The 13,379-nt window shown below is 43.1% G+C and overlaps 1 protein-coding gene across 1 annotated transcript in view; it reads left to right on the top strand.

Moving 5' to 3' along the window:
- The window catches only part of LOC124613364 (breast cancer type 2 susceptibility protein-like), a 167,236-nt gene that overhangs the window by 27,920 nt on the left and 125,937 nt on the right, over window positions 1–13,379 (top strand). Inside the window, exon 4 of the mRNA XM_047142063.1 lies at window positions 2,792–3,010. Coding sequence (XP_046998019.1) covers window positions 2,792–3,010 — 219 coding nt within the window. The remainder of the gene's footprint in view (window positions 1–2,791; window positions 3,011–13,379) is intronic.

Raw genomic sequence — 13,379 nt, 5'->3', positions numbered from 1 at the left:
ATGGGGGACATGCTAGTGCTGCCTTGGAAAGGTACAGGGAGGTGGTGGGGACACTACAGGGCTGCTAAGTGTGCAGGACCTACCAGGCTTGCAACTGCCTCTCGTTGTGCCCTGAAATGACAAATATCCTTTTTACTCCTCCCACAGTGGTGTTCTGCTGCCCATACAACCTACAGAATATCTTTGTCCACTCCTGCTCCCAACCCCTTTCCGCATGTCTCATATCCCTGCAACAGCTCTAGATGTGAGACCTGTCCCACACATCCTACCTGTACTGCCAACTCCAGTCATTTTGCATGCATTTCCTACCCCATCAAAGGCAGGGTCACTTTTGAAAGTCTGCCAACTTATTAGCAACCACTGTGCTGCTTTCTACACAGCATCACAAATAACAAACTGTCTATTCACATGAATGGTCACTGTTAAACTTTGGTCAGGAGACAAATGGACGACACAGCTACTAAGCATGCCACCCAACACAGTGTGCTTGTCATCTTGATTCTTCCAACCAATGCTAGCGTTTCTGAACTGCACAGGTGGATACTCTCCCTGCAATATATTCTTCATTTCTATAACCTCTGTGGCTTCAACCTCCACTAATCCTTGTCCTCCCCTGCCTAGACCTTTCCTGCTCCCACTCCAGTACTATACATGTGTTAGATTCTGTCAACTCACCTGCATAGTCCTGTCCCCTTCTCAGAACCTTACCCCCCCCCCCCCTCCCCCCCCCCCTCCGCACTCCTCCTGTTCCACAAACACAGCCTGTTAATTACTTTGGAATTAATTAAGGGCCGGCTTTGCTAACATGTTTTCGAATAGAGCCAAATAGATCCTTTAAGAATACTATTAGTTGTTCCTCCAATTGTTTACAATTAGTACCAAACTTATATTCCTTTATAAGTCAACAATAGAATTTAAGTTACAAAACAATTACTGATTTCACCCTGTAACAAAAGATACTAACTAGGAATAGTCTAAATAAATTAGAAAATCAATTACATACATAAAACTAAGCACAAAATTAGACCTGGTGTTAAATTCTTTATAAGTGAGGGCCAACCTTTCTTTTTTATGAAAATGCAGATTATACTCACATATTTTAATGGAAATTAGTCCAAAATGAAAAAATGAATCTTAAGTAGGCAGATGGCAAAACAATGGGGGAAGTAAAATTATCCCAACTTGCTTTGTCACAACCACTTCCTAAAGTCCCACTGTCTGGCCACAGAGGAGCATTCTCCTCATAACTCAGTGCCACCCAGGACTGGAGGAACTGCATTACATTCTCCCCCAGGGTTTCAACTACCTCTCATCATGCTCTGAAATGAGAAATGTCCTGCCCACTGTACTTCCCACCCCTCCCACAGTGGTATTCTGCCGTCCACCAAACCTACACAATATACTTGTCCATCTTTACAAAACCCCTGCTCTCAATCCCTTACCTCATAGCCCATACCCGTGTAATAGACCTAGATTCCAGACCTGTTCCATACATTCTCCTACCACCACCACCACCACCACTACTACCTACTCCAGCCCGGTCACTAACATCACATATCCCATCAAAGGCAGGGCTAACATTGAAACCAGTCACGTGATCTACAAGCTAAGCTGCAACCACTGTGCTGCATTCTATGTAGGCATGACAACCAACAAGCTGTCTGTCCACATGAATGGCCACTGACAAACTGTAGCCAAGAAGCAAGTGGACCACCCTGTTGCTGAACACGCTGCCAAACATAACATCCTTCATTTCAATGACTGCTTCACAGCCTGTGCCCTATGGATCCTTCCCACCAACGCCAGCTTTTGTGAATTGCGCAGATGGGAACTTTCCCTGCAATACGTCTTACATTCCCGTAACTCTCCTGTCCTCACCCTTTGCTAGTCACTGTCCTCACCCACCCAGCCCCTTCCCTGCTCCCATTCCAGCACTACACAGCCATCATTACACCATCACACCCAGTCTTTTACATCTCTCCTTTTTCACTACCCCCCCCCCCCCCCCCCCCCCGCCCTCTCCACCTCTCCCCTGCCCCTGCCCTCCGTCTAACCTGCAGCACTTCACTGTCCGCCACCCCCACCATACTATCACTCCCTCTCCCCGCCCCAGCCTCCTCCTTACCCCCACCCAGTCGCCACTCCCATCATGCAATGGTGCTGCTGCTCGCAGTATGGTTTCAGTTGCCAGAGACACCAGTCGTGTGTGTGTGTGTGTGTGTGTGTGTGTGTGTGTGTGTGTGTGTGTGTGTGTGCTCGCGTGCGTGTGCATGTGCGTGTGTCTGTCATCTGTTGTTGATGAAGGCTGTAATGGCTGAAAGCTTTGTTTGTGAGAGTCTTTTTCTTGTGCCTATCTGCAACTCGGCGTCTCCATTATATGGTGAGTAGCAAGTTTTGTCTTCATAATACTGTTACATTCTTTGTTTTGTGTATTATATTGAAGTTTCTTCAGGCAGCGATCTTTTCTACTTTTTTTTTCCTACCCTATTGCACAAAATTATCTTTACCTGTCATTGCTGTGGTGTGTCCACTTCTTTGGATTCTGTTCCAGTGCATACATTTTATTAATGTCAGCTGCTTCTGAGTTAAGATTAACTCTTAATTTTTTTACTACTTTTACATACATAATTTCTTCTATTTTTCCAAAGACACAATTTTTTAAAAATCACTGGAGCACAGTTTTGATTTATCTTCTTCACTATGTACTTAATTATGTCTTTTGTTTGTGAAATATGTAGTTTTCAACTGTTGCTTTAAAGTTTTAGCAAGGTTTAACTTTTTTGTTCTCTAGGGAAGAAGACTGTCAAGCTCTTCAAGCTGCGGATGATACATCTTTGGAATTTGATTTGGATGGGTTTGCTGGTGTGCAAGAAGTGGAACAAGCTTTTGTAACTAGTCCTAATGTGGACAAATCTCTAATACCTGCTGGATGGATTCAGAACCATTATCGCTGGATTGTCTGGAAATTGGCTGCAACAGAGAGGAGCTTTCCCCATATTTTTGCTTCAAGGTATTCAGTGAACTTCTTCAGTCTACTTGTCACGCTTCTCCTCCTCCTCCTCCTCTCCTAACATTATATTGATATGTAAATGTCCCCTCCTCCCCCCCCCTCCCTCTCGCCCCCCTCCCCCCCCCCCCCCCCACCCGTTCTGAGTCTCCTTCCCCAACCTCCCCATCCCCTCACTCTCCACCACCACCACCTTTCGCTTTCTTTCCAGCTTTGTCCATAAAATTGCCCATCTTCAGCACTGCAAAAAAATCTTATTAGCATTATACTTTGCAATTTAGATATTGTTGTCGTGGTCTTCAGTTTGAAGACTGGTTTGATGCAGCTTTCCGCACTACCCTATCATCAACAAGCCTCTTCATTTCCGAGTAACTACTGCAACCTACATCCATTTGATCCTGCTTACTGTATTTGTCCTCCCCATGAACCAAGGACCTGCCGTTGGTGGGGAGGCTTGTGTGCCTCAACAATACAGATAGCTGTACCGTAGATGCAACCACAACGGAGGGGTATCTGTTGAGAGGCCAGACAAACGTGTGGTTCCTGAAGAGGGGCAGCAGCCTTTTCAGTAGTTGCAGGGGCAACAGTCTGGATGATTGACTGATCTGGCCTTGTAACACTAACCAAAATGGCCTTGCTGTTCTGGTACTGCGAACGGTTGAAAGGAAGGGGAAACTACAGCCGTAATTTTTCCCGAGGGTATGCAGCTTTACTGTATGATTAAATGATGATGGCGTCCTCTTGGGTAAAATATTCCAGAGGTAAAATAGTCCCCCATTCGGATCTCCGGGCGGGGACTACTCAAGAGGACGTCATTATCAGGAGAAAGAAAACTGGCGTTCTACGGATCGGAGCGTGGAATGTCAGATCCATTAATCAGGCAGGTAGGTTAGAAAATTTAAAAAGGGAACTGGATAGGTTAAAGTTAGATATAGTGGGAATTAGTGAAGTTCAGTGGCAGGAGGAACAAGACTTTTGGTCAGGTGAATACAGGGCTATACATACAAAATCAAATAGGGGTAACGCAGGTGTAGGTTTAATAATGAATAAAACAATAAGAGTACGGGCAAGCTACTACAAACAGCATAGTGAACGCATTATTGTGGCCAAGATAGACACAAAGCCCACACCTACTACAGTAGTACAAGTTTATATGCCAACTAGCTCTGCAGATGACGAAGAAATTGATGAAATCTATGATGAGATAAAAGAAATTATTCAGGTAGTGAAGGGAGACGAAAATTTAATAGTCGTGGGTGACTGGAATTCGTCTGTAGGAAAAGGGAGAGAAGGAAACATAGTAGGTGAATATGATTGGGGCTAAGAAATGAAAGAGGAAGCCGCCTGGTAGAATTTTGCGCAGAGCATAACTTAATCATAGCCAACACTTGGTTCCAGAATCATGAAAGAAGGTTGTATACATGGAAGAATCCTGGAGATACTAAAAGGTATCAGATAGATTATATAATGGTAAGACAGAGATTTAGGAACCAGGTTTTAAATTGTAGGTCATTTCCAGGGGCAGATGTGGACTCTGACCTCAATCTATTGGTTATGAACTATAGATTAAAACTGAAGAAACTGGAAAAAGGTGGGAATTTAAGGAGATGGGACCTGGATAAACTGAAAGAACCAGAGGTTGTAGAGAGTTTCAGGGAGAGCATAAGGGAACAATTGACAGGACTGGGGGAAAGAAATACAGTAGAAGAAGAATGGGTAGCTTTGAGGGATGAAATAGTGAAGGCAGCAGAGGATCAAATAGGTAAAAAGACGAGGGCTAGTAGAAACCCTTGGGTAACAGAAGAAATATTGAATTTAATTGATGAAAGGAGAAAATATAAAACTGCAGTATATGAAGCAGGCAAAATGGAATACAAACGTCTCAAAAATGAGATCGACAGTAAGTGCAAAATGGCTAAGCAGGGATGGCTAGAGGACAAATGTAAGGGTGTAGAGGCTTATCTCACTAGGGGTAAGATAGATACTGCTTACAGGAAAATTAGAAAGACCTTTGGAGAAAGGAGAACCACTTGCATGAATATCAAGAGCTTTTATGGAAACCCAGTTCTAAGCAAAGAAGGGAAAGCAGAAAGGTGGAAGGAGCATATAGAGGGTCTATACTAGGGCGACATACTTGAGGACAATATTATGGAAATGGAAGAGGAGGTAGATAAACATGAAACGGGGGATATGATACTGCGTAAAGAGTTTGACAGAGCACTGAAAGACCTGAGTCGAAACAAGGCCCCCGGAGTAGACAACATTCCATTAGAACTATTGACCGCCTTGGGAGAGCCAGTCCTGACAAAACTCTACCGTATGGTGAGCAAGATGTATGAGACGGGCGAAATACCCTCAGCCTTCAAGAAGAATATAATAATTCCAATCCCAAAGAAAGCAGGTGTTGGCAGATGTGAAAATTACTGAACTATCAGTTTAATACGCCACAGCTGCAAAATGCTAACGCGAATTCTTTACAGACGAATGGAAAAACTGATAGAAGCCGACCTCGGAGAAGATCAGTTTGGATTCCGTAGAAATGTTGGAACACGTGAGGCAATACTAACCCTACGACTTATATTAGAAGAAAGATTAAGGAAAGGCAAACCTACGTTTCTAGCGTTTGTAGACTTAGAGAAAGCTTTTGACAATGTTGATTGGAATACTCTCTTTCAAATTCTGAAGGCGGCAGGGGTAAAATACAGGGAGCGAAAGGCTATTTACAATTTGTACAGAAAGCAGATGGCAGTTATAAGAGTCAAGGGGCATGAAAAGGAAGCAGTGGTTGGAAGGGAGTGAGACAGGGTTTTAGCCTATCCCCGATGTTATATTGAGTAAGCGATAAAGGAAACAAGAGAGAAGTTCGGAGTAGGTATTAAAATCCATGGAGAAGAAGTAAAAACCTTGAGGTTCGCTGATGGCATTGTAATTCTGTCAGAGACAGCAAAGGACTTGGAAGAGCAGGTGAACGGAATGGACAGTGTCTTGATAGGAGGGTATAAGATGAACATCAACAAAAGCAAAACGAGGATAATGGAATGTAGTTGAATTAAGTCGGATGATGCTGAGGGAATTAGATTAGGAAACGAGACACTTAAAGTAGTAAAGGAGTTTTGCTATTTGGGGAGCAAAATAACTGATGATGGTCGAAGTAGAGACGACATAAAATGTAGACTGGCAATGGCAAGGAAAGCATTTCTGAAGAAGAGAAATTTGTTAACATCGAGTCAGGAAGTCGTTTCTGAAAGTATTTGCATGGAGTGTAGCCATGTATGGAAGTGAAACATGGACGATAAATAGTTCGGACAAGAAGAGAATAGAAGCTTTTGGAATGTGGTGCTACAGAAGAATGCTGAAGGTTAGATGGGTAGATCACATAACTAATGAGGAAGTATTGAATAGAATTGGGGAGAAGAGGAGCTTGTGGCACAACTTGACTAGAAGAAGGGATCGGTTGTTAGGACATGTTCTGAGACATCGAGGGATCACCAATTTAGTATTGGAGGGCAGCATGGAGGGTAAAAATCGTAGAGGGAGACCAAGAGATGAATACACTAAGCAGATTCAGAAGGATGTAGGCTGCAGTAGTTACTGGGAGATGAAAAAGCTTGCACAGGATAGAGTAGCATGGAGAGCTGCATCAAACCAGTCTCAGGACTGAAGACCACAACAACAACAACTGTATTTGTCTCATGGTCTACCTCTACAATTTTTACCCCTCACACATCCCCCAATACTAACCTGATGATTTCTTAGTATCTCAGAATGTATCCTATCGATCAATCCTCTCTTTTACTTAAGTAATGCCTTTTTTTTTCTCCTCAATTTTATTCAGTACTTCCTTATTACTTATGTGAGTTACCCATTCAATTGTCAGCAGTCTTATGTAGCAACATACTCCAAAGGCTTTTATTCTCTTTTTGTTTGAACTGCTTATCGTCCATGTTTCGCTTCCGTGCAAAACTACACACCCAACAAAACCTTCAGAAAAAACTTCCTAATACTTAAATCTATGAGTTTTTTTCCACCATACACCATTTAGTCACAAAGTTGAAACCACAGTGAAAATTCAAAGAAACTGTGTGCATTTGTGTTGCACAGTGTCTCTAGTGTGTCAGTTGATCGCATCGTGTTGCACTTTTCAGATCTGAGTGTGTATGGAGTTCATAAAGATGCTTAGACCAGTAAAGCGTCTCGCCAAGTGTGAAGTGCCTGCTGAGGGTTCCGTCGTATTCAGCTGTTGTGCATTTCCTTCTTTGTGACAATCACCCACTATACAGCCCAAAATTAGCTCTCTCTGATCTTGATCTCTTCACTCACCTTAAGTGCTGGCTATAAAAGCAGTGTTTTGGCACGGACAGGGAGCTGCAGATCAGTGCAGGGAATTGGCAGAAGGTACAGTGGGCTACCATCTATGATGAAGATACTGGAAAGTTGGTACTGTGCTACGAAAAGTTCCTAAGTTGGAGCGTTAGCTAAGTAGAGAAATAACTGGGACGTGTACCTAACTGCTGCAAATAAAACATTTTTTAGTTTCAGTGTGGCACTCTGTTGATGCCAATCCACATGTCCACTAGCTTAGATCCCTTGATGACTCTTATATTTATAACCCACATGACAACTCCACTTTTACTAAATTGCACCTACGCTTGTCTACTATATACACACTTATCTACAGGATAAGCCATGCATGCTTTTTCCTGAATTTAAGAACAAAAAACTGGGGGGCGTGAATTATTAAAAAGAATGTTGGTACTACTCTGCCTCCAGCAATAGATCTCATTATACTATTGCATTGTTATGGTCTCAGTCTGTGGCATGTCAAAAGTGAAGCCTTAACAACATTTTCAAACTTGTTAATTATAGCTACAAGTTCTGGTTATCACTCATACATTGCTAAAGAAAAACTGAACATTATTGAAGAAGCCAAGAACATTGGAAACTGTACAGCAGGAAGAAAGTACGATGTGAGTGAGAGCTGTATTCATGACTAGCGAAAAAACAAAATGCAGCTTCAAGAAACTAACAGTAATCGCCAGGCATTTCGTGGCCAAAAAGCGAAGCATCCGAACCTCGAAAAAAGGGCTCTGCAATTCTGTAGGTGATACGCTACAATATGTATGTGAGCTGATGAATGAAATGTGCCAACTTAAAGCATTCGCTTTAGCCAAAGAACTAGGCATTACCAGTTTCAAAGCTAGCTGGGGCTGGCTTTCAATATTTTTCATCCAAAATGGATTAGGGTTCTGGAGGAAAACTATAATTGCTCAATTGCTTTCAGGCAATTGCGAGGAAAAAATAATGCATTTTCATCATTACGTGATAAATCTGTGACGCAAACAGTCCTATATATTATTGCAAATTGGTAACACGGATCAAACACCAGTGTGTTTTGAGATGCTGGTCAACAACACCGTGAACAGGAAAGGAGAATCCAGCATCATGATTGGAACTGGCGGCAGTGAGAAGCAAAGGTGTACAGTGATGTTGTGCATAACTGGCAATGGATGAAAGCTACCACCTTATGTGATATTTAAAATGAAAACTACTCCGAAAATATGAGTGAGAGGCAATCCAAAAGAGTGGATGGACAATGACTTTGTGATTGGGTGACACATGTTTGGCAACATCGTCCTGGTGCGTTACTGAATTTGTGTAACATGCTGGTTCTGGACGGCTTCTGCGGACATACAACTAAGGAAGTGCAGGACAAATTACAAAAAGGGAATCAGAATTGGTCATTATCCCTCTGGAGACCTAACATCCATCCTACAACCACTAGATGCGTGTACAAATCAGTCATTCAAAGCTGCACTTAAACAGCTATATACGCAATGGATGGCTTATGAAAACCACAAGTTCATACCGAGCGGAAAATCAAACGGCCGTATTTGTCCCAGATTTGTGAGTGGGTGAAAAGTGCATGAGACTCCATTCCACAACCAATGGTGGAAAAATTCTTCAGAAAATGTTGTATCTGGATGGAACAGAGGACGACACTCTAAGGGAAGATGGTGATGACAGCAGTTGTTGTCCCGCTAGTGATGACAACGAACATGATGATGAATAGAGAGGTAAGGGAGCATGCTGGTCGATATTGACTAAAATATTTTATTGCACATATTAACAATAAGTTCTTATACATGGCAATATCTCTCTCTCTCTCTCTCTCTCTCTCTCTCTCTCTCTCTCTCTCTCTCTCTTTCTCTTTCTCTCTCTTTTTGCTATTGTAAGTAGGCCTAGAGTCCCAGATGGTGAAGGTAATGTTACCAGGCCAACTGCCTGGCTAATGGGGCAGCCAGCTGGCCAGCTGCACACAGCTGAAGAGGTTACGTTTTAATGATTTATGAACCTGTACAACAGTATGTGAAGATTACACGTTTCTTCAAACCAATTTATATATGTCATTTTGAAAACATCATTACTTTAGAACAATTTTTTTGTAAATAAAACAAATTATAGCAAAAAGAACTTCCCCCCCCCCCCCCCCCTCCCTCAAAATTGGGATGCGCAGATTATTCGAGTGTGTACAGTACTATTTACACTCACACATACTGCTCCAGCACCAAGTCTTACTCTTCTTCAGCCAAGCACGTTTCCTGCTGTCTGGTATAGTGCCCCTCTTCGCCTACTCCTCCAATGTGGGACTCGGCACAGAGTGGAATGACCTAGCAGGTTACACTGAATACATCTCACATGTGTTATGGGTTCATCCCACAGCCCTCTTCCATAATGTACAACTGCCTTCACTCCCAGCATATTGCTTATGAAGTATTTCTATGCAGACAAGGGGAATGGAAATGCATAGGACATACAGCACCCAGGAGCATCCAGAGGTCGCACAAACTGCTACATACTCCTAATGGCATTGACAATGTCAGAAGTACCTCCACCAGTACCGCTTCCTCCACCAAATGTAAGAGTTACATACTGTTCAACAACTACCAGACAGGTGGAAAGACATTCTTCTGGGTGTCAGGATGGCGCTACTTCTCTCCCATATAGGCATTGTGGGTTCAACGGTGGACTTGGAGGCGAAAACCAGTCAGCAAGAATTTTGCAGCTGAGATGTACTCTTCATTTAACACCAAATTTCGTAATGCTTAGCTGAATAAATGTATGTGTGTCCTCTTCCCGTGTGCACAGTCGGGTGTCAAACTCCCGTTTATGCAGAGTAGGGCAGTACTGTGGTGCCTGGTTTGAGCAGTAGCATGGTGGCATGGCATAGCTGACACAGTCAGATACTAAGTCAGCAGCTGGCAATTGCTGGCTCTGTTGCCCAGCTGGTACTTACAAGTAGCAGCTGCAGTACGAGGCAGCAATGTGCTGGTGGGGCAACGTGGTTGACCCCAAACTTCATACCTCGATGTTTGAGTGCTGGGGTGAAGATGAGCAGTGGCTGTCCAGGCTATGCGTGGAAGGTTCAGTAGCATGATGGCTGCCTGGCTACAGCTGCCAGCTCCAATGAGCCTGGTGGCTGGATGGACGTGTATAAGTAGCGTCTCAGCAAAACTTTATTTGGCCATTAGCAATGGCAGCTATACATAGCGAAGTCGACATAATGCTGACTTGACACCATCGCCTGTGTTATATTGCTGCAAGTCTGCCACGTTAGGGGGACAATATAATCATTTGAGCTCAGATTCCTGTGCAAATGCATGTTGCATGAATGTTTGTATGTTGTGGTCATTAGGGGAGTAAGTGCATATGTTGAAGTTTTCATCAGTATAACTGCAACAATTTAGACATTAGTAATGTATATAATATCAATTTTCTGGCTTCGGTGCATATATTGCAATATCGTGCAGGATGATATCTTTTATTGCAGTTTCTTCTCTCCCTCTCCCCCCCCCCCCCCTCTCTCTCTCTCTCTCTCCCCCTCCCTCTCCCCTCCCCCCTTTCGTATGAATCATACTAAAAGTGCAGAGAACAAGTAATTTTGTGAATTTTTTACGATCTGTAAACTTCATAGTGAACTCAAGTGCCCTAGTTCAGCTTGGTAGATGTCGGTAAAAGTCTGCTTTATGCCAATAAATTTTGAATAAAAAAAGGCTCCTATTGTTGTTAAGTAATGCTTTCCCGTACATGATGATGGGCGGGAAAGCAATTAAAATATTTTATTCTAACCTAAAGGATGTGGAAAATATTACAATGTGAATATGCTGAATCTCCTTGAAAGCACCTATTGCGGCACTTAGAGATATATTGCCAGATGTAGCTTTCTCACTGCAACCTATTTTAACCCAAAGGGGTGCTGGGATAAATGCTGCTATCTTTTATGTGATCAAGTTGATAAGAGACCGTAAATTCCCACAAATTTATTTTACACCTACATGTACATCATACTCCCTAAGCCACCTAATGGTGTGTGGTGGAAGGTACTTCTTGAAGTGACCAAGTGATCTCATTGCCGAAAGTACTTGTTTCAACTACATTACGTCAACCCTAGGGTGATCTAGAATGGAGCTACACAACAATTTAGCAAGAACTCGTCTGCCACTCCAGAACTGAGCACAATCTGCAGTCAGGTGCTCTCTTTATCGTAGTGACCCATAGCACTTCCAGTGATGCCTCGGCTCAGAGGGTGTGGCATTTGTGCAGCTAGTGGTTGGACTGAGCTGGTCACTGTCTCTTCCACTGTCGGATAACCACAGAACTTCCAATGCCAACCTCTGAGCCTGAACAATTGCCCCCAAGTGGTATCGACTGACTATGATACCACATTTCTGGTACCACTAACTGAACCTCCTACCCTGTTCCACATGAGAATGGCACATGGGAAGAATGATAGTCAGTAAGCCTCAGTATTGTTTCTAATTTCTTGAATTTTCTTACTGTTGTAGCGGCACTACCATTTGGGATAGGAAAAGTCAGTTTTGATGAAATATTTCTGAGCGTGCAAGTTACAGCCAGCAGTTGGAAGTAAAATAGAGACCACAGGGGCGTAGAACTGCTGGGAAAGGTACAACAAGCAGTTTGCATGGCACAAGTCACAAGGAGAAGGGGCCCCACTGGCCAACCTAAGTGTTATGAGTATGTGACACGGAGTGGCGCGTTTAGCAAAACAGGTGCACAGCCGCATATAAATACGTGCTAGTTCACTAACAAAGCATTCAAATGTGACAGCTCTCCTAGACGGCAGGGCATGTCACACCACCAGCTACACGCACCAGCAGATGGGGTGCCAGCATTCCAGTCCACGGCAGGTCGCTGGTTTGACCCTCTGAGACCAAAGCAGGGTCCACAGCCAGCCAGTGGTGGGTCACGCCACGGCTCAGTACCGCGAGCAGTCTTGTTGGCTCCCAACAAACACCGGAGGCATCCCGAGGCGAGGGCTGCAGATTTGGCTGTCAGATCGCAGGCACTTGTCACCATGAACCTACCGTATTTACTCGAATCTAAACCACACTCGAATCTAAGCCGCACCTGAAAAATGAGACTCGAAATTAAGGAAAGAAATTTTTCCCAAATCTAAGTCGCACCTGAAATTTGAGACTTGAAATTCAAGGGGAAACGTTTTAGACCGCACCTCCAAACCAAAACAAAGTTGGTCCATTGTAATATGAGACACAATTTAGGTCAAATGAATGATGATATAGCTACAGTAGTTTGGTTCGTGTGGTAAGCTGAACAGTTAAGCTTTACCAGGTAGTCATCGCTATGCATCAGGCGCTCCATCCGTATTTATACGGGTACGCTTCCTTTTTCAAGTGCTTCGTCTGGTTTGAATTGATTGCTTATTTTTCTTTGATCTGATAAGTGCCGTTCTCTTTCTTATAGGTGTTTCCGTCACTCTGAGCTCAAAATGCGTTATTGTACTGTGCCATGCATCCTGATAATGAGTGTTTACGACCTGTCGCCGCTCGCGGCATGGCTTGCTTTTGTGCACGCTACCGCCGCTTGAAGAAGAAGAAGAGGAATCGTCTCATTAGCGAAATAATGGCTAGAGACTGCTGTTTGTTGTTAGTTGCACTGCTGCTTTCTTCGATAATGATCAACAAGAAACCAAATAATAGTCTGCATGTGATAGATGTTCTGAATGAAAGTTTAGCGAAAATTTTTCTCCGTTTGAAAATCTTTTAAAAATCTAGTCAGTTGCCGTGCTTCATTTCTGACTGTTTCACTATTCAGCATAAGAATAATACAAATATAAACATGACATGATATGCATATTCTTCCGCATTTGCTGTTGTCTCACTCTAGTTTCGTAGTTTATTAGGCAGACAGGATTTAAATGAGATAGCAGGTAACACGAAGGAATACATGGCAAAATGTTTACAATCGTATTATTCTTATGGTGAAGAGAATACTGCATGTGATTCACAGTTCATAAAAGTTCCTATTAGCAACCATCTCGTCACAGGTAGGAAAA

The sequence above is a fragment of the Schistocerca americana genome, chromosome 4 (assembly GCF_021461395.2).
Source record: "Schistocerca americana isolate TAMUIC-IGC-003095 chromosome 4, iqSchAmer2.1, whole genome shotgun sequence".
Classification (NCBI taxonomy): domain Eukaryota; kingdom Metazoa; phylum Arthropoda; class Insecta; order Orthoptera; family Acrididae; genus Schistocerca; species Schistocerca americana.
The sequence above is the reverse complement of the archived record's forward strand: the minus strand, read 5'-3'. Positions and strand labels throughout refer to the sequence as shown.